The sequence below is a fragment of the Uranotaenia lowii genome, chromosome 1 (assembly GCF_029784155.1).
Source record: "Uranotaenia lowii strain MFRU-FL chromosome 1, ASM2978415v1, whole genome shotgun sequence".
Taxonomy (NCBI): Eukaryota; Metazoa; Arthropoda; class Insecta; order Diptera; family Culicidae; genus Uranotaenia; species Uranotaenia lowii.
The window spans coordinates 26,893,947-26,921,013 of record NC_073691.1 but is presented as its reverse complement, the minus strand read 5'-3'; the positions used below and the strand labels follow the sequence as shown (position 1 = coordinate 26,921,013).

Below are 27,067 nucleotides of genomic sequence, written 5' to 3'. Positions count from 1 at the left end.
CCACTGGTTAGGTTAGGAATAAGTTCGTTCATAATTTTCTAAATTTTACTAAATTACTAAAGGAATCGTATAAAATGATAAAAAAAGATTTTTTTTAAATATAGTTCCAGAACCTCTGATGGCTCTTTTTCACAAAAAGTTCGTTTGATGATAGAGAGTTTCCTACTTGTTGTTTCGAAATTACAAAAAAGACACCGTGCCGTCCTTAAAGCTGATTTCAATTGTTTTCATTGTCTAGTGAATAGCTTTTGAAATAAACACCATCACAAAAACTCTGAATTAAAAATTTACATTGATTAATTTGTTTTAATATGATTGTTTTTTTTTTTATAAATGATTGCATTTTTCGAGTCAGATTTAAACTCTAAGGTCCGGTAAAAATTATTGGAAATATCAGAGTAGTTTACAATTTTCAAAACTTATGATTTTCTTCCAAAATTTTTTCAATCTGTCACAGAAAAGAACAATGATTAGATTGTTAAATGTTTTTACATATTTTAGCATTTGTAAATTAACATTTTTTTGTATTTTTTTTACCTTCGAATTTAAAATTTAGATTTCCTTAATTTCAGATCCTCTAAAATAATTTTTTCATGTTAAGTGTATGAGTTTTGTCCTCACACTTCTTATTGTTATAACTTAAATCTGATCAAATTTCCCCATCGATATTTGAGTTAAAAGTATGAATCTAGTAAGACTGCATCAATGTTTCTACCTGAAACTTGGTCAAGTATCCCATTTCTCCATAACTAATCTCCATATCTAAATGGGTGATAATTTTACGAGAGGCTCGTTAGAATCAGCACCGAGATAAAGATACCGTATGGCGATAAAAGGAAATGACGCGATCACGTGCGATTCTGCTGATTATCACCTGCCCGTGAACTGTGGATGAGTGGCGGAACTACGCCAGGATGTGCAACTTTTTCTGCTGCTGCGGTGAGTTGTATAATAATTCAAAATCTTGTAAACGTGACTGATAACGTCTTATCGTCATCGGGTTCCACCGTTATACATTTCTCAGAAATTTTGAATGAAAACCATACCTTCCGGTGGTGATGGAAAGTCTGCAAGATACCAATCTTCCCCCAGTCGGATAATGACTCAAGTGTGCGATGTGGGGTAAAGGAATTCTCGGAATGTGTAGAGTAAATAAATAGTAAAACGGTTGCATTCCTCTACCTTCTGAAGATTACAGACTGAAGAGAGTGACAGCAGAAAAAACATGGTCAAGAAAATTCACAGCAAAAATTCACGAGAGGTAAAAACTCTACGTCAATTAACATTTGCACTGCCCACGAGATAATTCGAGCAATCCTAAAGCACACGGTCAAATCATTCATCTGGCTTGTTGTCACCCGGACTGGTGTTTGAGATTATTTTTTTTTTCTTTTCTAAATTGGTCAATTATCGTCGTGACGATTGCCGGTGACAGGAGCTGTCAGATTGTTTGGACGTTTCATTGGCATCAAAGCTTTATTTAACGGTATTATTAGGATAATTATTAAGCAGACGCGTAATAATTAATCAAATTGATCTCTTTTTATCTCGAATATTTTTATTTTCAAACCCCAATCAACAAAGGTGTACTGTGGCCCTCCTTCTGAAATCGATAATTTCCACCATTATCAGACGTTAATTAAGAGGTAAATCATTGGTCAATTATCGATCGGTTCAGGTCAGTCGAACGGGCTCAATGCCACTTCAAGAAACAATTTAGAAGTAAAGTTAACAGATGTATTTTACCTCACGGGGACTCGTTACATGTTGTTATCTAGCTAGAGTAGCTGTCAAAATTAATGCCTAAGAAACTTTTATCTCATGATTTACTAGCATTTAAATTTTATAGCTTGACTAACTGTCTTTTTGAACTGTTGGGATCAATTGAACAAATAAGTAAGAGTTACTCATTGCATTTTTTCAAAGCTTTTTTTCTCGATTCCTATCCATTTGATGCCAACGATAAAATGTGTCTTGCGTGAAAGATGAATGTCGAATATGAAAAATGATTTCATTTTTCAGCTCTCATAATGATATTAACACTAAACATACCGACACTTTGTATATACCTATTCATACCGCGAGCGGTCAAATGACGGTTTACACTGTTTTCGCTAAAACTTTCTTGTTTCTCAACCGATTTCTTTAAAATTTATAGTTTTGAAAAGCCTATAATGTGACTCAAATATGTTTCTCAGACAATTTTCAGCTACATTCAATTATTTTAAAGTTATGTTAAGTCCAAGAAATTTTTTATGAAAAAACATGCTACAGGAAAATTGCTATAAATCTGTTCATCAGTGTTCGAAAAAAATTTCACTTAGTGCATGAGAAAGCTGGAGTTAGAAGCTATATATTGCACATACGGAAATTTTTATCAAATTTTTTTTAAAGATCATGACCACAAAAAATGTAAAAAAGTTGTGTAAAACCCATTCTTTTCAATCATTCATCCACCAAAACTGTTCCTGTTACAGTAGAAAAATTTCAAAAAATGAATTGGAAAGTTGACGTAATTTGTCACATTTTGGCATCTTTAGATTTTTTAAAATACGAAATACATAATTTATGACGAATTTTCAAAGGTAGCTGTTTTTCAAACATTTCATCAATTTCCTAAATTCAGCTTTGCACTGGATTTTGAGTATGTTATCGTAAGGTTTAGGCAAAAAAAATTATATGCAAAAGAAAGAAAATTTCATACCTGTTCTAGTGGTGTAACTACATTGGCGGTGCAATGCTTGACAAAAATATAATAAATATATTTCTGAAAGTAAAACCAGAAAATTTGAGCGAATGTTCGTTTGTTTTTTCGTTTCCTTTCACCCGTCTTCGTGTGCAAAATAGCTTTGAGATATTACCACCCACTGCGCCCGTCTGCCAAGCAAGAATTTGTGCTGACTTCTCAAAATTCAGAAACTACTTCACTGCTTTATTTATCATATTTTTGCCAAGCATTGCACTGCCAATGCAGTTACACTACTAGAACCGGTATGCTATTAGCTTTGTTTTGCATATAGTTTCATTGCCTAAACCTTACGTTTACGTACTCAAAATCTAGTGCAAAGCTGAGCTTAGGTGTAGGAATTGTCTCGGAAATTACAAATTGATAAAAAGTTCGAAAAACAGCTACCTTTGAAAATTCGTCATAAATTATGTATTCGTATTTTAAAAAATCTAAAGATGCCAAAATGTGGCAAATTACGTCAACTTTGCAATTCATTTTTTTTAAATTTTTCTACTGTAACAGGAACAGCTTTGGCGGTTGATTGATTTAAAAATACGGTTTTACACAACTTTTTTACATTTTTTGTGGCCATGATCATAAAAAAAAATTGATAAAAATTTCCGTATGTGCAATATATAGCTTCTAACTTCAGCTTTCTCATGCACTAAGTGAAATTTTTTTCGAGCACTGATGAACAGATTTATAGCAATTTTTTTGAAGCATGTTTTTTCATAAAAAAATTCTTGGACTTAACATAACTCTAAAATAATTGATTGTAGCTGAAAATTGTCTGAGAAACATATTTGAGCCACATTATAGACTTTTCAAAACTATAAATTTTAAAGAAATCGGTTGAGAAACAAGAAAGTTTTAGCGAAAACAGTGTAAACCGTCATTTGACCGCTCGCGGTATGAATAGGTATACCACATGCGTTATTCAAAAACCACAACACTTAGAAAAATTTTAAAAACGCAAAAATACTTGCATTTTGAAAATAAAAATAGTCCTATCGTTAAATTTGCGAAAAAAAATTATATAAGATGTAATCATCATTCAAAGTTCAAAAACCGTCAATTGACCGCCTCCGGTACGTTTAGTGTTAAACTCTCATCATGTTGTTGAAAATTGTTTTGTGCTTTTGCTTAGAATATTTAAAAATAAAGATAAACCTTTTTTTTTCGATATTAGGGATACAATTTTCAGAAAACACATTTTTTTCCTCGCGAATTTAGCAATAATCGTTTGTTTACACACAAACTCACGTGTACTCATCATGTCGATGCAGTAACATCAGAATATTATTTTAAACAATTTTGACAAGTAACTGGGGTTCTTGTGAACAAGTATGTATAATTTACCAAACGGAATCCAGAATAAAATTAAATAGAATTCAAAAGGTTTGTTTGGGGAAAAAATGATCCTTAACACAAGAAGCACCGGCAAGTTGAATAAACCTATTCGGACCGTGACCAGTCAAAATGACTGGTAAAGGGGAAATTTTTTATTACATATTATTTTGAACTTTTTTTTTTTGATATTATTTTGTTACTTCTTCTACGGTATTTTTGTCATAAAATGGAAACATTTTTTCACCATGGGTGCACGGAATCACCTCATTTTGGTATAGAAGACGAATGCGTGTATGTCATAAAATGATTATTTCAAATAATTTTCCAAAAAAATAAAATACATTATCAATCTAATTAAAAAATCATGTTGAATGGTAATGAGTATGGAATATGGGTGCACGATTTCACCTCAGTTTTGTCATTGTAGTTATTTTCTAGCACCCATTCCTCTGAACTTTTTCAACATGTTGCTTATAAATTATACCTAATATTGTAGGTTTTAAAGCATAGTTTTTTGTATAAGTAGAGTAATTTACCATGTGTGCACGGATTCACCGCCATTAATTAAAAATCAACTTTTTTGCGTGTTAAAGGTTAAAAAATAAAGGCTTTTATAGATTCAAAAGAAAATTTGTGTTATATACATAGTTTTTCTCTATGGGTGCACGAATTCACCGCATTTTCATCAAACATTGGACTTTTTGCAAATTTTGAAACAGCATTTTGACAAATCTTAACTTAACCAGAGTCGAAACCATGTCTTGCATGTCGAGACATAACGATTAAAAATGACTATTTTTATTTTTAGTTCCGTGTTTTCATTCCTGGAAAAGAAATATTTCAATTATATCTTGAAATATTAAATTTATTTATTTATTATTTAAACAGGTTTTTGTAATCGTATATTTATCTGATAAGATGGTATTTGAATCATCAACCAAGAAATTGGAGAACGGTTACCATAGACCGAGTGATTTTTAGGAGTTATGTCGAGCGACGGAAAACAGTGAAAATGAAAACATTGTTTAATTTTACGTTGATTTGTATCTCCAAAATAGTTTTTCAATTGGCCAATATTGCTTTTAAAATACCATCTGACTCAAAAATATTTTGTGTTCTGAAGGCAGTTGAAGACTATTGCACTCTATATAATTTACAACAACGAATTTCCAGTCATTCCGTGCACCCATGTTGAAATATCTTAGCGCCAATGTGGTCTAGCAGATAGGCAGGCGCGAGTCAGGTCTTGGTATGCCAGGCGTACTAGGTTCGATGCCCGGTATCGGCCAGAAAACTTTTGGGTTCGAACCCCATAAGTTGCCTACAGGTAAGATATATTTCCTCTTAAATATAACTGACTATGTAATAAGAATGTTCAATCAGTTGCCAGCTGGCCAGGTATATACGAGGGTGCCGAAATACCTGTAAGTAAACTTGCATTGGAGATTTGTCGAACCTAATAATCTAAGAATGCATGTGAACACATATTTAGGCAGAAATTGCGGTGAATCCGTGCACCCATGGTGGACAACCAACATATAGATAATATTCCGTGCACCCATGTTGAAATATCATTTAAGTTATTCAGTTTCAAAGCTTATTTCTTTAAATTCGAATGAATTAGTACACAATTCATAATTATTTTACTCATACTAGTTTAGTATAAAACATATTTATCACCTAAAATTACCCAATTACTCGAATGTACATGCACTAAATCTAACATAACTTTTACAAATCTTGATGAAATTTCGGTAAATTTTGACAGAAAGTTTGATTATACCAAAACAGACCAAAAAAATGGGATTCAAGTGCTTGGAGCGCCACACAGCGGGCAATCTGAGAACTTTTTCTATAAATTTTAATGACTTCGTATCGAAAATCAATAATTTCATAACGAATGACAATCTTCTGCCCACCATAAATCAACTAGGGTTCATTGTCTTGAATGTAGATTGCAAATGAAACCAAAAGGCATGTGAATTTTTTTTATCTTGTTTGAGTTATAGGGTTGTGAATTTTACCAGTAATTTTAACTGGTCACGGTCCAAGTGTTCATAGCGAAATTTTTCTCGCTTATTAAAAGAGTTAGTGAAATAAAAAATACACAGTTTGGTAGAGATTCGAAAATCATAAAAAGTCGTATTTTTGCGAATTTTTAAAGCGAAGTATTTAAAAGATATTCAACGGACAAAGGGTCCAACCAGTCATTTTGACTGGTGCGGTCTTTCTTGTGTTAATAATATATTTGGATTCAGGAATCAGAGTACTAAAATTAATCATAATAAGTTGTTATTTGAAATATTTGAACTTTGTGGCCTTGTGTAATTTTTCAAAATCATTCTGAATGTGGAGTTGAGCATTTAGGAGAACAAAACAAAAATTGTAGGTTGGAACTTTTTAAAGAATATTTTATAGCGCCATGAAATTTGTAATGACATTTTTAAAATCGAAAATATCAACCAACGAGTTTCCATCTTCAAATTCCCGGTTTTTTTCGATCGAGGTTTTCTGATTTTCCCAGTTTTGAAATCAATACATGAAAGTGATGATCATGTTTTTTTTTTTAACCAAAATAAGCTCCAAAGTTAAATGTCAAACGAAAGAATATTTTGATTAATTAGGAATTTCTGAGGAAAATAGTTTAAACAAAGAATGAATAAAATAATTGAGGCCCTTAGAATCATAGGGATAAAGTGCTAAAATCACCAACTTTGAGTTAAGGACACATACCAATCGATTCTTCATATCTCAATCTACATCTGCTGCAAAACTCTGATTTTTTGATAATTTTGTCATCACTTTTTCGATCCAATTAAAATGATGATGTTCCAATTAAAAATTACTTTACCTCACAAATAATTTGACTATTGAGCTCCGGCTTCTGACATAGTAATCAACGATGAATTGCGGGCGAATTACGAATCTATAAATAAAAACTTAACAACTTTGTTTGGATTCATGATTCGAATTTCAACTGATTAATACTGATTGACATTCTAATTTCATTTTTTCTCTGCAATTTTGAGAACAGAATCCGCTAAATTCTATTCCTATCCGTACCATTAGCCTGAGCCTAAGCTCTTAGAGCTTGACTTTGGACTTGACATGTTTATCTAAACTCTGAGTCTTAATTTGTTATCCAACCAGAAAATTTGAATATTGTAATTCAAATTTTAGATTTGAGGTTCTAACACAAATTTTGAAAATCATTCTAAGGCTTGAAATTTGCTTTTCAAATTCGCTTATTTTATTGGGATAACATCCTAGTGTGATTCGTAGCTCATACATTTTTACGATTTGTATTTTTTAAATTTCTAATCGATAAAGAATGCGATTATCAGTAAATGCGCAAAATGTTAAATCGAATTAAACAAATATTTGGTATCTCGTTTTAGCTTTTTGGCATTTTATTAATGAACAATATTACATGGTGGTAGCTAATTTTGATTTTTTTTTGTTTTTTCGTATTTTCCCCGCATAATCTTATGAATTCTCGACTCTCAAAGATAAAAATTTGAATGTATTTGTTAGAAACAATTTTTCGAACATACGAGAGATAAGTTCCTCGCGCTTTTGACGCTTGTCAAAAATGTGTACATGTCAAAAATAAGTAAATTAACAAAAAAAAAACTCAATATATTTTGAATCTCGAACACATCAGAGCACTACTAGGTATGTATTGAGTTCAAAAATCTCGATTTTTCAACACACATTTTCTCCATGGAATGTAGATCCTAATTGTATATCGCTTTTGAGAAAGACAAATGATAATATGAATGGATTTTAGAATTCAATTGGTTTATATGAGGGGAAAAGATCTATAAAGAATTTTCCCGGTCCCATTTCTAATTCCCGGTTTTTTTTTTACCGGTTCGCTGGCCACCCTGCAGTAACAAAGAAATGGATAATAATTTTTAGATTTTTTTTTTGCTATCGTGAGTATTTGAGTATCAAACACCTTTCACATGGCTTCCAACTTTTTAATGTGTAAAATTAGCATTCGATGCAAGAATTTCGATGTTAAAACGGTTGGTTTCAAATTCTGAACTTGTTCAGTTACACTTTTTAATCCTAAACCCATTCTTAAGATAAATAAGGTTTTGTGTGACTAGATTTGAGATTCAACACAAAAGGTTTATCGAATTGGAATTAAAAACTCACAAATAAAATAAGTTTCAATTCATGAACGTCAAGAGTGATGTAAAATTAAATATTTTTGGCCTAGCCTAGATTGATTTAGGACTGAATTCCGCTGGAAGCGGACATGTTTATTATCACTTATTTTTGAACACCTTGCTCAGCCCCATCATTGATCTGAAGTACGATCTTTACAACTCAAATTTTAGTTTTTATTGATACTATAGGGTGTCCCATTATGTCTAAGCACGATTTTGTTACAACTCTGCTAATTTCAGATGACGATTAAACAGCTGATTTTTACTGTGTGTTGATGTTTATAGTTCAACTTTAAACTATGTGTATCGTGAGCTCCACCTTTCAAAATTTTCGTGAAAATGAGAAGTATTTACCCGGAAATGCGCAAAAATGTCGTGCATGATTGGTGTACTTTTCTCAACATTTTGCAGAGTAAGTTGGCGAAAATGGGAAAAGCGATTCGGAAGTATGGAGGTGAAAGCAGCTTCGTGGACAAATTAAAACCGGGTCCGGTGGACAAAACTTTGGACTGGAAAGTCATGCGTGCTTATGTCTGTTGGAAGACTACCGCCGTTCGGGTTGTATTCAAAAATTGGGAGCTCTTCTTGGTACTGTCCATCGTGCCAAGGTAAGATTGGGCCCAAAGACCTATAAGAAGCAGAAGAAACCGAAGCAGAACCAAGAGCTCCTAAATTATTTGATTAACTGTTGTGTGGAAAATCAGTGTGCGACAACGGAACCGATTGCAAGTTTGATTACAATACGCGTCCGGGTGACCAGTATTACACTGTTCGGGATGGCCAAAGTGTTGACGAGACGGAGACAAAAATTTTTACAGTTAAATTAAGTGAAAATATTATGGTTTGTCAACACTGACAGTGTCTGAACCGTCGCCTGTTGCCCATGATCCGCAAGCATGATCACCCAGTACTGTTTTGACGGAATTGCAGCCAGCCAGCCAGCCAGGAAAAAAGCAACTCAATGCACTTTTTGTGATTTGGTAAATCCCGTTTTGAGTATTTTTGTGCTCTTCTTATGACTTAAGTCTATTACAACGTAAATGTAAATTACTTTTGCAACTTTCAAGTTCATCAATGAGTATATGTAATTCACTCAAGGAAATTGGGAAGTTGTTTTTCTTCGTCAGCTTATATGTAACTTTCTATGCCTTTATTTAAGTAAATAAGTATGTTACTTTTGGTTGTTTGAGTAGCTCGAATTAACTCGAATTCTTTGCGAAATTAAGTTATATGAAGTTTTAATTTTAGGGTCCAAAAGGGTTTTTGTAAAAGTAATTTTTATTTAAATAAAAACAAAAAAAAAATTGAAGCTAAAATGCTACTTTAACGCTGATGATCTGCTCCGATGAAAGCTTGAAATTCAAAGTGATTTTCGGTCGTCTTTCTTTTGACTTTTTCAATAATGCTTTGATTTTGTTCAGATTTGCCCGATTTTTGGATTGGAAAATTTAAAATCAAATGCACGGTATATGCTAGGTTTTAAAAAAATGCGCAGGATATCTTACACAAGGACGACGGACAAATTGAATACATGCACCTTTTTAGACCGTGGCCAGAATTTATAACATTTTTCTTCAAGTATAGCGTTTTCGAAAACGCTCACTGAACCGGTATTGAAATACCGGTATCTGAACTTTTCTTATACCGTGAGAGAATTAAAGGGAATCTTTCGATTGCTTTGATTCATTTCTTAAATGGTTTTCACAAACACGGACATCAATGTCAAGGGACTTACCGGTACGTGCTAGATTATCATTCTTGTAAGGGCAACTGTAACACTGATGCATAATTGGGATCCAAAACTATTAAAAAACATCAACCCCAAAAATTTCTTTTTAAATTTTAACTTAACGATTCCATATCATCTCTTCAAAAAAAATGGAAGCCGGTCGCTGACTTACAAAACGAAAAGGCCAGTAGCCTAAACCTCGCGCTTCTGTAAACAATCAGCAGTTAATCTATTTTCGGTGCTACCCTTAAATCGCCCGAAACAAAACCGAACGCCAGCAGAGCTAAAAATATCGCGCACACCGGTTAATTATTATTATTTTGCGTTGTTGTACTTCCCCAGTCCCCAGACCAGAAAAGGTCAAGCTCATCGCGTGGTTCAGCTACTAAATCGTAATATCAATAAAACTAATACGTAACAACAACAACACATCCTCTCAAAAACCTAACCTACTTCTTGACCTACCTGTTTCATCCTGTTCCAGCTCCTCAGTTGGTCCATTTATGGTGATGGTGGACTTAGAAGTGGGTGAATTCGGTGGAGAAGATTCCACCAAAGTTACTACTTCCAGAAGCGGCACCAATACAACGGCATCGCCACTTGTTGTTGTTGTCGTATCGTCTTCGCCGCCCACCGCCTGCTGCGTCCTGTTTCTTTCTTCGGCGACCGTTGCAATTTCCGGTACGACCGCCGCCACCGGCTTCTGGTTTTGGTTCTGCATTTGTTTACGTTTTGTTTTGGAGCGATTTTCACTGCGGTTAACGTTAATCCCAATCAAGGGGCATCTTCACCTGCTGTTTCTTCCCCCTTTTTGTTCTCTCAAAGGCACTAACGATTGAACTTCTAAAGAAGCACTGAGCACTTGTCCCGTCTACTACTGTTTAGGTGGCCGATACGGTCGACTTCTGGCTTGGAACAATATTATTGCTTTTCGAAAGCGGTCCACGGCACACGACATTCAATCACTCACAGCCAGTTTGCTCACAATGACTTCGACGACACTACGACGCAAACCGACGTACATACTTAGATGGGGGTTTTCTGCTTCCTCCCACACACTGTATCAAGGGGGACGATTCGAACAATGAAAGGGGACATTAGAGTGGCTACGGAATTGGGAATTTTATTACTTTGAATCTTTAAAATTAGTATGTAGGGATAAGATGAACGATATGCAGAAAATAAATAAGAATTTTATATATAAATAAAATAAAATAAAAATTCAATTCGGCAAAATTGAAGAAAAATAAAATAAAATAAATTTATATGGCAACGTTTTAGGTACATTTTGGCATCACTAGCGAAAACAAAGTCAATCATTGGTCTATTCTTGTAAGCGACAGACGTGTCTGAGTGAATCTCGGAATTGAAATTCGCAAGAATCTTAAAATCACAATGGCTTAGTTGGTAGAATAAGTTTGTTCATGATTCGGCCACACCGTTAAAAAGACGGATTGGCTGAAGGAGCGCAGATTTTTAAGGCTACAGCCACGGAAAAATTGTTTCTGATTCGGCCACCGGTAAAAAGACGAATTAGCTCAAAGTGCGCTGATTTTCAAGGCTGCGTCCGTTAGTTCGAACCCAAGAGTAAACATCGATCACAGTTGTACCGGATAAGTTATTCAATGACTGTCCGCCAATGACCGCATCGTTGATATAAGTCGGTAATGACATAAAGATGTTAAAACGACTATAATCGTAACAAAAAAAGTTAATTTAACAAAATTGACAAAAATGAAAACTGATAAAATTTCCAAAATAGACAAAATTGTCAAATTGCCAGAATCACAACAATTATCCAAAGTTAAAAATTTTCAATGCTCTCAAAATGTTAAAATCAAAAAAAAAAAAATGTCAAGATTGTCAAAACTGAAGGAATAGATAAAAATATCAAAACTTTTGAAAATGAGAAACACAAATGAAAAAAAGAATATTATCAAAATTGTGGAAAAATTCGAACTTTTAAAGTTTTTTAAGTGTCAGCTTTGAAAATTCTTAAATTATCAATACTATTAAAATAGAAAAAAAAAATATAAAAATTGTCAAATGGTCTAAACGATCAAAAAATAATCAAAATGGCACCACTGACAAAATCGGAAAAAAATTTCAAAACAGCCAAATTTTTGAAAAATATCAAAACTGACAAATTTGACTCATTTCGTAATTGTAAGCATTTTCAAAATTGTTTATATATTATAATTTTCAAAATGGTCGAAATTATCAAATATGAAAATTCTTAATTCAAAATTTGTCGAAATTGTCTACTTTCTCGAGTTAATAAACTGTAACCTGTAACCATGGCCAAAATTGCCCTCTAATTGTTAAAGTTGTTGATACTGTCAAAATTGTAGAACTAATCAACACTATCAGAAATAATAATACATGTTGCCATTTTTTTAATTGAACAAAAATTTGGAAAAGTGTAATATTTACAAAAATGTGGAAGTTATAATATTGTCAAAAATATAAATATGTTTTCATTGGCAAAACAATAAAAAATGCAACTTTGTCAAAATCTAAAGATTGACGAATTTGTGAATAAAATGATAACTAAGATTTTTTATTCATAAATGAAAAAAAAAAAAAAAACGTCGCAACTAAAATTCACAATATTGCCACAATTTTAATTATTGTTGCCACAATTGTCGAAACTACCGAAATCGATATTATCGTCACATTTTTTTGCAAATTGTAGAATTTACAAAATGTTGAAAATATTCAAAATAACAAAATTGTTGGGATTGTAAAATTTTTCAAAATTGTTAACATTGAAATTTTCAAATTCTTAAATTTGTCAAAACGAATAAAAATGTCAAAATTTAAAATGTATCGAAAAGATATAAAATTGTTAAAATTACCGAAATTTTAGATATTATAAAATTGTCAAATTGCCATGATTATAAAAATTTGTCACTGAAATTTCATCTAAGTTGGATTCATTTCTCTACATTGTTTACATTGTTTATCAGTTTATCGGCCTTATCAGTGATGGGATGTACTTTTTAGTAAAAAACATTTCAAGATTATGGAATTGTATAGACGGATAGAAAGTTGGAAGAAATGAAAGATGGTGACCATTATAAAAGACAATTTGGAGAGAATTTCGATTCAATTAAAATATGATTCAAATTGTCTTAGAATAGTCTCAAATTTGTCGGAAAATTCGCTTCAAATTTGTAAATTAAATCTACATATTCATTCTTCTGTTCATCTAAAAAATTTAAATTTTAACTTTCCAATGTATGCTGTTGTTTTTAAACGACACTAATCAAAATCCAAATATCTCGGAAAAGCTTGGATATTTTTGGGTGATGTTCTGACAAAAAATATTCATGGGATTAAAAGAAATTAGCCATGGTATTTTTTTTACGATATTTCAATGAATGTGTCAGATATCAAACAAAGTATTCGGAAAAATTGCCAAAATCAAATTTTTGAAAAAAAAATAGTTTTTGGAAATTTGCTGTTATTTCTTAGATTTGCCAATTCTTAAAAATTTTTCAATTTCAATCAATCACTAACACCTTCTTGCACCCGATTAACAAGGTTTGGAAGAAATTTTCATAATCGTATTGAAATGAATTCAGAATTTTAACGAATCAAAGACTGCAATTCTCATTTTAAAAAAAGTTATGCATCATTAAATGTATGTAGATAATCCACCATGGGTGCACGGATTCACCGCAGTTTCGTCAACGTATGCGCTAAATTGCATTCTTTAGATTATAAGTTCGGCCAATCTTCAATGCAAATTACCACATACCCGACACCATGGCTTCGTGTGAACTGTCATGTAATGAATGTATTTCGTGTATGTGTATGTCTTATTTGTAAAACGAGCAAACAGTGTCGCAACCGTATAAAATTCATAACATTCTCAGTGTTATGAATCTATGACAGGTATTCCGCATGCGTGTAGATACCTGCCCAGCTGGCAACTGATTGAACGTTCTTATATAATATAATTAATTAATAAATAAAATAGTTATACAACAGAATAACCTTACCTTTATACCCAACTTACCTCAAGACAAACTAAGCTTACCTTTAGCTGTAACCCACCTTATTCAGTATCATAACCATATTTATTTCCATCTGATCAAACAATGAAATCCATATTTTATGAGTATTCTTCCGTTATCTGAATTGCACTTTCATCTTCTTCAACAATCAACCACAAAAACTCCCCTCCCTTCATTTACGCAAAACCACTTTTGCCATATGTCTGAACACTCCCACTCAAGCCTCCTCTGATATCCTTTATAATCTTTCACTTACACTAACAACGGAAATTAATCCACATTTCTTCCCATTTTCGCTTGTTCTGCAGGAACAAAGCATAATATCCCAGTTATGCATCATTAAAGGGTTAAAATTTTCTTTCAAGAAGGACATAATGTTTACCAATACGGCCGTGAAAAGAAACAAAACTCACGGTAAATAATCTTTAACAAATTCTCTTAAAACTCTAGTATTGAAACATCTCGAAAAATTGCCTCAGAACAGTCTTGTAATTATCATATTTTTTAATTGTTTAAAAATGTCAAATTTGCTTAATATGTGCAAAATTTGGTCAAAATTGTCTTAAAACTCTCTTAAAACTATTTCAAAACAGAATCAAAACTTATTTTGATCTGTCTCGAATTTGGTTCAAAATGTTCAAAAAAAGTTTCACAAAACTGTCGAAAAATGAATCTTAAAAATGTCGAAATAGTCTAGAAATTGTTTTTAAATTTTTGCAAATGTTATCAAAACATATTTTAGTAAGTTGTATCAGAATTGGCTCTCAATTGTCTCAGTTGCTTTCAAATTGTTCCAATCGTTGAATTATTTTTAGTTTCACAAAAAAATGTCATTTTCTTAAATTTAATAATTGCCTCATTACTTTTTCAAAAGTACATGTCTCAAAACTGCCCTCACATTGTCGGTTGCTACAAAACTGTCAAAAAATTGTGTCCAAATTTTTTCTTTCTGTTATTATATTTCGCTTCAAATTTACAATTTTGTCAAAAAATTTGTTCAAGATATGTTTTAAATTATTTCATCATTTTCTAAACCCCGCCTCAAAATTGTCAGACAATCTATTGTATTTCTTAAAAATGTAAACAGTACAGTCACCTCCTGCAACACTTTTCAGCTTCAAAGGCTTCTAAAAACTTAAAACAAACTTAAAAATAATCATACCACTTGTACATCAAAAATTTTAAAGTTGGTGGGGTATCAAATTGACAACGTAATCAGAAAAAGTGTTGTTTCCGCCAGTTATTTTTAATTTGAAAAAGCATGCGACTTTCACCCTAGTAAGAAAAAGGGTTAAGTTTCAACAAACTTTGTTTGTAATGAAAAATCAAATGAAAACGTTTGAAAATTTATAGTTTTTGATATATTTGTGATGTCATTACGCATAAAGCACCAATTGCAGTAATTTTTGGTTTTGTTCGAATTAAATTTTACGTTTTTCCTGCCAAAAATGTTTTTGAAAAAAAAGCGTAAGGGTGTTGCATACATTTAGGAGTAAAAAAATACTACAAAAAATTCTACTAGCTGATATCATAAAAATCGTAATGTGTGGATGGATGAAATTTTGAAATTTAACAAACGCGTGATGCAAAACAATCATATTTCAGCATATGGAAACGAGATTTAGCAATATAAAGTTTGTAGGTGATATGTGGGTGAAATTATCCCAAAACTTCTTGAAATCGACTTTCAACATCTTGTTAGGAACCATTTACAATCTTTGATATTTTTTTGTTCATGGGAGTTAACAACCAGAGACATTCTTCCTTAACAATCTTAGTCAAATGTATCGTTTCATTTTTTCTACAAAGAACTGCTTAGATATGCTGATGATCAACATTCCCCAAACGATCGGCCATCCTAACGTTCCCCATCGGCAAGATATGTGGCATATTGCGCGGGGCAGGGACAAAACAAAAACGTGTTCTGGTGGCGACACCTACACACAAACCACGGTTCATCGACGGATTAGCCGTAGACACCTACACATGAAATTCGAAGGCAGCTCAGCCAGCTGCGGGTGTCTTGTATATTTTTCAACTCCATCGCGATCGGCGTTTAGTTATTTTTTGTGTTGTTTTCTTCAGATTTTTGCAAGAGACACTGACTGTACAACTGGCGATCGGGACGAATTAGCGTTGGCGCCCCCATAGAAATGCACTAATTCAGTCTAGAAATGGCTGTTTGAGTTTGAGCTGCTCCCGGGACTTGTTACTGGTGGCGACAATCGGGATTTGCGAGTGGCGCCCCAGTCAAACTATTTAACAGCAGTAACAAATCTACACAAATGGTTGGTTGTTGTTCTCACTTTTGGACGACTCTCGAGTCCCGATTGGCTTCACTATTCCTCTTCCAGACTTTCGAGCTCACTCGAGGCACTTGAGATTAGCAACTGAACCGATTTATTTGCACTTTGTTTAGGTAGCTTAAACCTTCTGTTTTTTTTTTTGCGAGTGTTGTGTAGTCTGTCTAACTATGTAGTCTCAAGATAACCTTTTGCTGTGCGTTTGTGTAGCGATCTTTTCTTGGAAAGATGCAAAACAAAATCGAGTGGTGGTTCAAACTATCACTTTGTATTTGAACATGCGACTGGAGAGGGATTTACTATTCTTTTTACAAACTGAGCCAGCTTGCCAGGCTTCAACGAATATGATTAGAAAACATTGCCCTTCTTGCAGTTTTTTTTTCTTTTTCTCCAGAAGAGTATACTTTTCAGACGTCAATTATACATTGCTTGATGCTTGATTTATTATTTCCCAACCTAGAGAGGGGTAACATATCCAGAGTTATAAACACATTTAAAAAAAATAGCTTGACGTTGTAGGTGTTTTAAGTGAACCACAGACTGATATTGCCAGTATTCCTCCTTATGAGGTCTCGTGGGTCTTGGGTAAACGTGGGCCACTTTAATATCTCGGAAAAGTGTTGAGATAAAAATCTCAAACCAATCGTTCACCATAAGCACATTTTTAAATCAGTTGTTGATCTATGCACGGAAAAAAAGACGACTGTTGTTCCAACTATCTAAGCTACCAATCATCAAAGTGTAGTTGATTTTTTCGCATTCAACTATAAAGCCAGACAGTAACTTGCGTGACGGATCGGAATATCGGGCGGGGAGCCTCATCGGGATAATAATTTTTTCGTAAGTACATTAGCCGAAAGGATATTTGTAATTTAAACTAAATTTTACCATTTTTCAAAAGCGAACTATTTTTCACGGCATCTGAGATTCTAGGTTGTCTTAAGTCTCAATGTAACTTGAACATTAAGAAACTTGTTCTGAGGAACAATGCGTTAATTGTTCTGAGGAACAATAAGAAATTTGTTCTGAGGAACAATAAGAGATTTGTTCTGAGGAACAATGAGAAGTTTATTCGGAGGAAAATAAGTGACTTGTTCTGAGGAACAAGAGATTTGTTCTGAGGAACAATAAGAAATTTGTTCTGAGGAACAATGAGAAATTTCTCCGGAGAAAAAAAAATAAGTGACTTGTTCTGAGGAACAAGAAGAGATTTGTTCTGAGGAACAATAAGAGATTTGTTCTGAGGAACAATAAGAGATTTGTTCTGAGGAACAATAAAGATTTGTTCTGAGGAACAATAAGAAATTTGTTCTGAGGAACAATGAGAAATTTGTTCTGAGGAACAATAAGAAATTTGTTCTGAGGAACAATAAGAGATTTGTTCTGAGGAACAATAAGGGATTTGTTCTGAGGAACAATAAAGATTTGTTCTGAGGAACAATAAGAAATTTGTTCTGAAGAACAATAAGAGATTTGTTCTGAGGAACAATAAGGGATTTGTTCTGAGGAACAATAAAGATTTGTTCTGAGGAACAATAAGAAAATTGTTCTGAGGAACATAAAGAGAATTGATCTGAGGAACAGTAAGAAAGTTGTTCTGTGGAACATTGAGAATTTTGTTCTTTGGAACAATTTGTGATTTGATCGGGATGTAATGATGATCAGATGATGTTTATACTGCATTGATGCAGATGGTTCTGAGGAACACCTATCGATTCCCGTAGGAGTCGAGCACTTACCAAGTGTTGATAGTTTTGAGGAACTCGATTGGACTGGTACAATCATAATGGAACGGTGATAACACTTTGGAGAAACTGATGTGTATCAGATCATAAAAGACTTTGAGAAGTCGAATACGGTTCCTTCTGTTTAGAATGATGGGACTCTTAGTAGTCCGGATAGTTCTGAGGAACTGAGATGACTTTTAACGCTGAGGAGAAATTCTTTAACTCTGAGAAGAAAAGAATTAGCACATCTTTAAGAAGATGGTTGGGGTTTCACAGAAGAGGTTTAAATAGGAATTCTCTGAGGAGAATACGAAAAGGAATAAACAGATCTCTCTGAGGAGGATTGGTTTCAAGTGTGTAGTCCTATTCTGAATATTTGCATTCGATTCTTCGATTCTGGGGAGCGATAACAGTTCAAGGGACTTGAGTGTTGATTAAACAAAAAAAAGGAAAACCATCAGGCTTCAGTAACCAAGAACATTCAGTTTTGTTCACCACTTTTTAACACTGAGATGTTTGCATTGTTCTGAGGAACTTTAATGATTTTAATAAGTCATCTTTTATACAAGCGAAAAAACTATGCAAATTCTCAAAATAACAATAATTAGTTTACGAACAATTTAACAATAGCTCGGCTTACTCTGAGGAGAGCAGATAATTTTCAAATGTTGTGATCCCAAAGAGTAATGATTATTCTACTTAATCATTAATCACCGAGGTATCAATTACATTATTATTGGAAAAGAATTTTGAAAAAGCTATTTCCTCGTATCCTGTCACAGGATTCTTGTGTAATAGTGATTATGGGCTAAAAAATAAATAAATGGATAATAGATAAAACATTAATAAAATAAAACATTATCAATTTTGTCTGTTTTGAAAATCTACCAAATTTGAATTTTTTCAAAAGATTGGCGTTTTGCAAAAAAAAAAAGGAAGTAAGAGTAAAGAGCAAGCTTTTTATCCCAATAGAATTGTTTTTGACATTTCTTTTGCACATTTTATAATGGGCGTATACGGATGGCAAGAAAAAAAAAATCTTTTAATAATTTCAGTTCAAAAACGGGTAGTCAGCCGACAAACATGGTCGTTTTTGAAGTTGTTTTCCCCAAAATTGAAAAGTGTTAGGAATCACCCAGCATTATGCCACGAACACTACCTGCAGTAAATAGGACTATATTGTAGTGGTCTACTAGTGCAAAGAAGCAAATATAACCAAGAGTTCAACTATAGTTTAAAATAAGAAAACATGAATCTAGCTAGCTAAAACGTTTGCTTAGATATTTGTTCTGGAACGAACGGGTCACCATGAACCACCCTAAGAAGCGAAATGACCCAGTAGCAACATGGCGATGCTGCGCGCATTAACGGCGGTAATGCGCGCCAAAATCATCGGTTTTCCTCGGAAACGAAGAGGTTTTTCCGAAGGATCGAGCCACCGTCGATCCTTGACTCGGTCTCTTTTCGCACCCAACCACCATCGGAGATAGATCATCACGGTAACACGTCGGAGGCCCGAGCGGCCAAGTCAGAGGCCAGCATGGCCATAGTCAGAGGCCCAGAGAGGCCAGAGTTTGTGTCGTTATTGTAATTAGTTGTAATTCGTCTATACAGTCCACTAAAGAAGTTTGTAATGTTGTGAGAAAGAATGTGTACAGTTATTTTATTAAAGAAAGGTCTGATGCTATCGATCCTGCCATCAGGGGCGATCCTGAACAATATTTATGCGGACTTTGTAAGTCTATAGTTTGATTACATATATTCAGAAAGCTAGTTCTGTCATTGTGTGTTTTAACTTTGATAATTCCAAATGGATTTCCTTTGCAAAAAAAAAAACTAAGATATCCAAAACCCTTATCAATCAACGTGGAAAAGTTTGACAAGCTTATAGGCACTGGTTGTTAGTCTAACATACAAACTACCTTATAGTTTTTGAGTGATTTTGGCGGTGTTGATAGCACAGTTTGGATGCTTTCTACTAGAAGGAACGTTGGTCATTTATTTTTATGTCCAAGTCCCTTATTTATAGTCCGAAGCTCATCTAATAATTGTGTCCGGTAGGTTTTGCAGTCACGATCCTGAAAACTATACCGGAATAAAAGAATTAGCAGTTTACATTACGTCGAAGTAAGTTATACACTGATGCCCACAGTAACTGTCAGCAGTCTGGGGCGAAGTGAGTACACATGTTAAACGTGTACTGTGTTCTAACGAAGTATACTTTTCAATCGAATTCTTTCTCTAACGAGATTTATTGGTGTTGCATTTAAAAGGTTGTGTGATGTTAATGATTACTAAAGATAAAAGTTTAACCGATAGATATTACCGACGGAAGAGTTTAAATTCTCAAAAAAAAAGAAAGGAAAAAAAATACTGGTCACGTTCTTCGTATCGAGAAAAGATAATAAATTTTAAGATCCATTATAACATGTTTTAAGTAAAAACATATAAGTGACTGATTTGAAGATATTTGAAGCATGGCCTCGGGATTCAGATTTAGAGAGATCTGATTAGGAACGGAATAAAATACATTGCAATGCAATTGTGACCTTGTAAAAAAACGTGAGTCGAATAGAAAGTATGAAGAGGTTCTATAATCTCAGGAGGTTTCTATTGACAATGGAGTGTCATATGAACATATAAATTTGCTGGAAATCATGTTGTTCAAGGGATATAGGAAAGAAAGCTTACATATGACAAGCAGCGCTTAGTAGGAGTGTGTACATGGCTCTGAGAAGTACTACTAGATTGAACGATTTGTAAGGAATAAATGATAAAACGTATGTACATTTATCATGAAACAATTAGTGACACTGGGCAAATGTGGATTAAATATGACTCTGATATTAGTCATCACCGCCTAGAAATATAGGTCGAATACATCTATAGATATGAAGATTATTGGGGCTGTGTGCTCATGGACATGCAGGAGCCCCAAAAGGAGGTGCTAGTCTTCTCATAAGTATGCTTTGATCAATAAGTCGTTGTTAAGTACAGAAGAAATACTATTCACCTTAAGAATGGTTACTAATAACGAAAGGTTGTCTGGAAGAATTGTAAAGATAACTATTGAGAAAACTATAGCTTGAGAGTAGCTGGTCTAGTCAATAGACTAAAGTGGAATCTAAAATAATGCAAATGCGTAAATAACCTGCATGGTTGGTCTTTAATCGCTTAATATGACTGAAAAATCTCAAAGTTTTAATTAAAATTCTATGCTATCCAGCAAGGCCAGGAAACAGGAAAAATTGAAAAAAATCGTTTGATTAAATCTAATGAAAATGTAACAAATTTTGTTTCATTAGAATGATCATTTTTAAATTTCTTTTTTAAGTCTTTAAGAGAGTTTTGCGTTTAACAGGTTTTACAAATTTTACCAAACTAAGCATGCGTAATACAATAATTTCGTTGATTTTGTTTGGTTCCTCCATGAGTTTTTATCTCAAAAGATTACAACTCTTTCCAAAAATGCCTAGTTTTTTGCCAAAAAAGTAAAAAAAAATGTTGCAAACATGCTGCAGCGAATATAAAAAGGTATCATTTATTTTTTCTTTTCAAATATCTAGATTTTTTTGAAAATTTGGTTATTATCAAAAAATGCTTCGACCATCTCTCTGCCCTCGGGATAAGGTTTTGATGGTAGTGGTAGTAGCCTGATGGCAAATTAGGTTCGCTGTTTTTATTTTTATCCTCCTTTCACCTCCCACACTATTCGTAGTTGGGTGGAATGCATGTGGCTGACTTTTCATCTCGTGCGATGGGCGCACACAAACACATAGGAACAGGAGAGGATCGCCACAAGTTTTATCCGATGTTTTGATCGCACTCCTAATCCCGGGACGCCAAGTACTTCCTCCTGAAGGGGAACAAAGCTAGCAGCCTTTGTTTACCAAAATGACCCAAACTTCTGAAAGGTGCCAAATACGATCTTTTAGTTGTCCGGATCCACAACACAACCATTCAAATCGCAAAAATGTGATCTTTTGAACTTGCGCTTTGACGAAACTGCCCCACAAAACACACACCATCACAAGGTTATGTCACACATTTTTCTCCCATCGTTGCGCCCCGAACTAATGGTGCAAGATCTCGTGCGTTTTCAATTCACCTTTCAATCACTTCTTCGATCCGAAAATCACTTTCCTCATTACATTGAGACGAATCACGATTCAATTACACCGGAAACAACACATAAAACCGCAAGATATTTACCGGAAGAAGACGCCGTCGCGTTTTGATATTTTCGCGGATCACACTGCGCGGAAAAACTGAACCGAACCGATCGGAATGCTGTAGCAAATTGAATGCGATCGTTTTTCGGTGTCGATTTGTCGTCGACCCATTGATGTTTTGATGGTGTTTGTTCTGGCTTCTGATCGACCGACCGGTTGATCAGGTCGATCTCGGTGGAACCTTTGCGACATTTGAGTCTCGCACACAGTTACATGGTCCTTTTGGAGGTTATGGATATTATTTTTCTATAAATTTTTGCTTTAATGGTCAGTGAAAAGGTTGAATTAAATTTTAAGCATTTAAGGTTGGTGTTTTTGTTCAACATCATAAAAACGTTAACTGGCCAACAATTTAAATTGTGTTTTTGTTATGTGCGAACGCAGAGAGCATTTTCACTTGTTGCATGCAAGTTTGGTTTTACTTTTCTCTCTCTCATCGTCTCAATATGGAAGGTGTCGCACCCTAGCGGAGAGTAGAGCAATCTCCTAAAGGAAACCAGTGATTCCAGTTTATTTGTGAACTACTTGAGGGACATTTACTGTTTCGAATAGATCAATGAAATTAGAATTTTTAATTTGATTGCTTCATGAAAAACAGGAAAGCAATATTTACTTAAATCTGAAACTATAGATTCTTAATCCGAAAATTTAAATTTGATTTACCTTTATCACGGTTTTGTTCTCAGTTAGGAATTCTGATGTATAATTTCTTAAGTATTGGATTCAATTTAAAAAATATGATCACTGAATTTTAATCTAAACTGAAGAAGTTTAATCTAAATGTATAATTCCTACACTTACTTAACCAAGAGTTAAATTTCAATATTTTATTTTTATTTTAATGAAAGATGCAACAATTTTTTTAAACATCGAAAGTCTTTTTTGGTCACTAAAAATGTGATAACAAAAAGTTAAATAGACAAATAATCAAGTTTGTTCAATACCGTTTCGAAAACTGGTAAAAAGGAAATTGAACATAAATATACTGCCGCTGCGCTGGAAGCATAATTGTCACATGTTACATTTTGATATGTGAGGTGTTTTGGTGTCTAAAGCCTCGTTGAAATGAATATTTTTATTATGTTTGATAAAAACTTGTTTTTAAGAGTAAACTTAATTAGATACTCTATCAAAAAATGGCAAATAAAAATTTTGAAATCAGTCCTCTAGACACAAAAAAGTAGAAAATTTCAAAATGTAACATGTGACAATAATGCTTCCAACGGCAGTATAATGAACCGCTCTAGTATATGATATATGACAGAAAAAAACGTGAACGAGTTGCATCACAAAAATGTTGCGCTAGAATATAGCAGACTACTAGCGCTTCGTAGTGAGCAGTAGCGCAACTTCTTTATTCTACACATTGTTGCCAGTTTGTTCGGAAACAGGAAAACTGGATTGATGAATTATAAATTTATAAAAATATCAAAATTGTCAAAATTGTCAAAATTGTCAAAATTGTCAAAATTGTCAAAATTGTCAAAATTGTCAAAATTGTCAAAATTGTCAAAATTGTCAAAATTGTCAAAATTGTCAATGTTATCAAAATTGTCAAAATTGTCAAAATTGTCAAAATTGTCAAAATTGTCAAAATTGTCCAAATTGTCAAAATTGTCAAAATTGTCAATATTGTCAAAATTGTCCAAATTGTCAAAATTGTCAAAATTGTCAAAATTGTCAAAATTGTCAAAATTGTCAAATTGTCAAAATTGTCAAAATTGTCAAAATTGTCAAAATTGTCAAAATTGTCAAAATTGTCAAAATTGTCAAAATTGTCAAAATTGTCAAAATTGTCAAAATTGTCAAAATTGTCAAAATTGTCAAAATTGTCAAAATTGTCAAAATTGTCAAAATTGTCAAAATTGTCAAAATTGTCAAAATTGTCAAAATTGTCAAGATTGTCAGAATTGTCGAAATGGTCAAAATTGTCAAAATTGTCAAAATTGTCAAAATTGTTAAAATTGTCAAAATTGTCCAAATTGTCAAAATTGTCAAAATTGTCAAAATTGTCAAAATTGTCAAAATTGTCAAAATTGTCAAAATTGTCAAAATTGTCAAAATTGTCAAAACTGTCAAAATCGTAAAAATTGTCAAAATGGTCAAAATTGTCAAAATTGTTAAAATTTTCAAAAATTGTCAAAATTGTCAAAATTGTCAAAATTGTCAAAATTGTCAAAATTGTCAAAATTGTCAAAATTGTCAAAATTGTCAAAATTGTCAAAATTGTCAAAATTGTCAAAATTGTCAAAATTATCAAAATTGTCAAACTTGTCAAAATTGTCAAAATTGTCAAAATTGTCAAAATTGTCAAAATTGTCAAAATTGTCAAAATTGTCAAAATTGTCAAAATTGTCAAAATTGTCAAAATTGTCAAAATTGTCAAAATTGTAAAAATTGTCAAAATTGTCAAAATTGTCAAATTGTTAAAATTGTCAAAATTGTCACAATTGTCAAAATTGTCAAAATTGTCAAAATTGTCAAAATTGTCAAAATTGTCAAAATTGTCAAAATTGTCAAAATTGTCAAAATTGTCAAAATTGTCAAAATTGTCAAAATTGTCAAAATTGTCAAAATTGTCAAAATTGTCAAAATTGTCAAAATTGTCAAAATTGTCAAAATTGTCAAAATTGTCAAAATTGTCAAAATTGTCAAAATTGTCAAAATTGTCAAAATTGTCAAAATTGTCAAATTTGTCAAAATTGTCAAAATTGTCAAAATTGTCAAAATTGTCAAAATTGTCAAAATTGTCAAAATTGTCAAAATTGTCAAAATTGTCAAAATTGTCAAAATTGTCAAAATTGTCAAAATTGTCAAAATTGTCAAAATTGTCAAAATTATCAAAATTGTCAAACTTGTCAAAATTGTCAAAATTGTCAAAATTGTCAAAATTGTCAAAATTGTCAAAATTGTCAAAATTGTCAAAATTGTCAAAATTGTCAAAATTGTCAAAATTGTCAAAATTGTCAAAATTGTCAAAATTGTCAAAATTGTCAAAATTGTCAAAATTGTCAAAATTGTCAAAATTGTCAAAATTGTCAAAATTGTCAAAATTGTCAAAATTGTCATAATTGTCATAATTGTCAAAATTGTCAGAATTGTCAAAGTTGTCAAAATTGTCAAAATTGTCAAAATTGTCAAAATTGTCAAAATTGTCAAAATTGTCAAAATTGTCAAAATTGTCAAAATTGTCAAAATTGTCAAAATTGTCAAAATTGTCAAAATTGTCAAAATTGTCAAAATTGTCAAAATTGTCAAAATTGTCAAAATTGTCAAAATTGTCAAAATTGTCAAAATTGTCAAAATTGTCAAAATTGTCAAAATTGTCAAAATTGTCAAAATTGTCAAAATTGTCAAAATTGTCAAAATTGTCAAAATAGTCAAAATTTTGAAAATTGTCAAAATTGTCAAAATTGTCAAAATTGTCAAAATTGTCAAAATTGTCAAAATTGTCAAAATTGTCAAAATTGTCAAAATTGTCAAAATTGTCAAAATTGTCAAAATTGTCAAAATTGTCAAAATTGTCAAAATTGTCAAAATTGTCAAAATTGTCAAAATTGTCAAAATTGTCAAAATTGTCAAAATTGCCAAAATTGTCAAAATTGTCAAAATTGTCAAAATTGTCTAAATTGTCAAAATTGTCAAAATTGTCAAAATTGTCAAAATTGTCAAAATTGTCAAAATTGTCAAAATTGTCAAAATTGTCAAAATTGTCAAAATTGTCAAAATTGTCAAAATTGTCAAAATTGTCAAAATTGTCAAAATTGTCAAAATTGTCAAAATTGTCAAAATTGTCAAAATTGTCAAAATTGTCAAAATTGTCAAAATTGTCAAAATTGTCAAAATTGTCAAAATTGTCAAATTGTCAAAATTGTCAAAATTGTCAAAATTGTCAAAATTGTCAAAATTGTCAAAATTGTCAAAATTGTCAAAATTGTCAAAATTGTCAAAATTGTCAAAATTGTCAAAATTGTCAAAATTGTCAAAATTGTCAAAATTGTCAAAATTGTCAAAATTGCCAAAATTGTCAAAATTGTCAAAATTGTCAAAATTGTCTAAATTGTCAAAATTGTCAAAATTGTCAAAATTGTCAAAATTGTCAAAATTGTCAAAATTGTCAAAATTGTCAAAATTGTCAAAATTGTCAAAATTGTCAAAATTGTCAAAATTGTCAAAATTGTCAAAATTGTCAAAATTGTCAAAATTGTCAAAATTGTCAAAATTGTCAAAATTGTCAAAATTGTCAAAATTGTCAAAATTGTCAAAATTGTCAAAATTGTCAAAATTGTCAAAATTGTCAAAATTGTCAAAATTGTCAAAATTGTCAAAATTGTCAAAATTGCCAAAATTGTCAAAATTGTCAAAATTGTCAAAATTGTCAAAATTGTCAAAATTGTCAAAATTGTCAAAATTGTCAAAATTGTCAAAATTGTCAAAATTGTCAAAATTGTCAAAATTGTCAAAATTGTCAAAATTGTCAAAATTGTCAAAATTGTCAAAATTGTCAAAATTGTCAAAATTGTCAAAATTGTCAAAATTGTCAAAATTGTCAAAATTGTCAAAATTGTCAAAATTGTCAAAATTGTCAAAATTGTCAAAATTGTCAAAATTGTCAAAATTGTCAAAATTGTCAAAATTGTCAAAATTGTCAAAATTGTCAAAATTGTCAAAATTGTCAAATTGTCAAAATTGTCAAAATTGTCAAAATTGTCAAAATTGTCAAAATTGTCAAAATTGTCAAAATTGTCAAAATTGTCAAAATTGTCAAAATTGTCAAAATTGTCAAAATTGTCAAAAT

The 27,067-nt window shown here is 32.2% G+C and overlaps 1 protein-coding gene across 2 annotated transcripts in view; it reads right to left on the bottom strand.

Annotated features, from left to right (window-relative positions):
* Positions 1–22,325, bottom strand: part of LOC129761041 (mitogen-activated protein kinase kinase kinase 15) — a 52,526-nt gene extending 30,201 nt beyond the window's left edge. For both annotated transcript variants that reach the window (XM_055758738.1, XM_055758739.1), the window contains exons 1-2: positions 22,146–22,325; positions 10,451–11,043 (exon numbers count right to left, since the gene is read on the bottom strand). In XM_055758738.1, coding sequence (XP_055614713.1) covers positions 10,451–10,706 — 256 coding nt within the window. In that variant the 5' untranslated portion in view covers positions 10,707–11,043; positions 22,146–22,325. The remainder of the gene's footprint in view (positions 1–10,450; positions 11,044–22,145) is intronic.
* Positions 22,326–27,067: the final 4,742 nt, after the last annotated feature.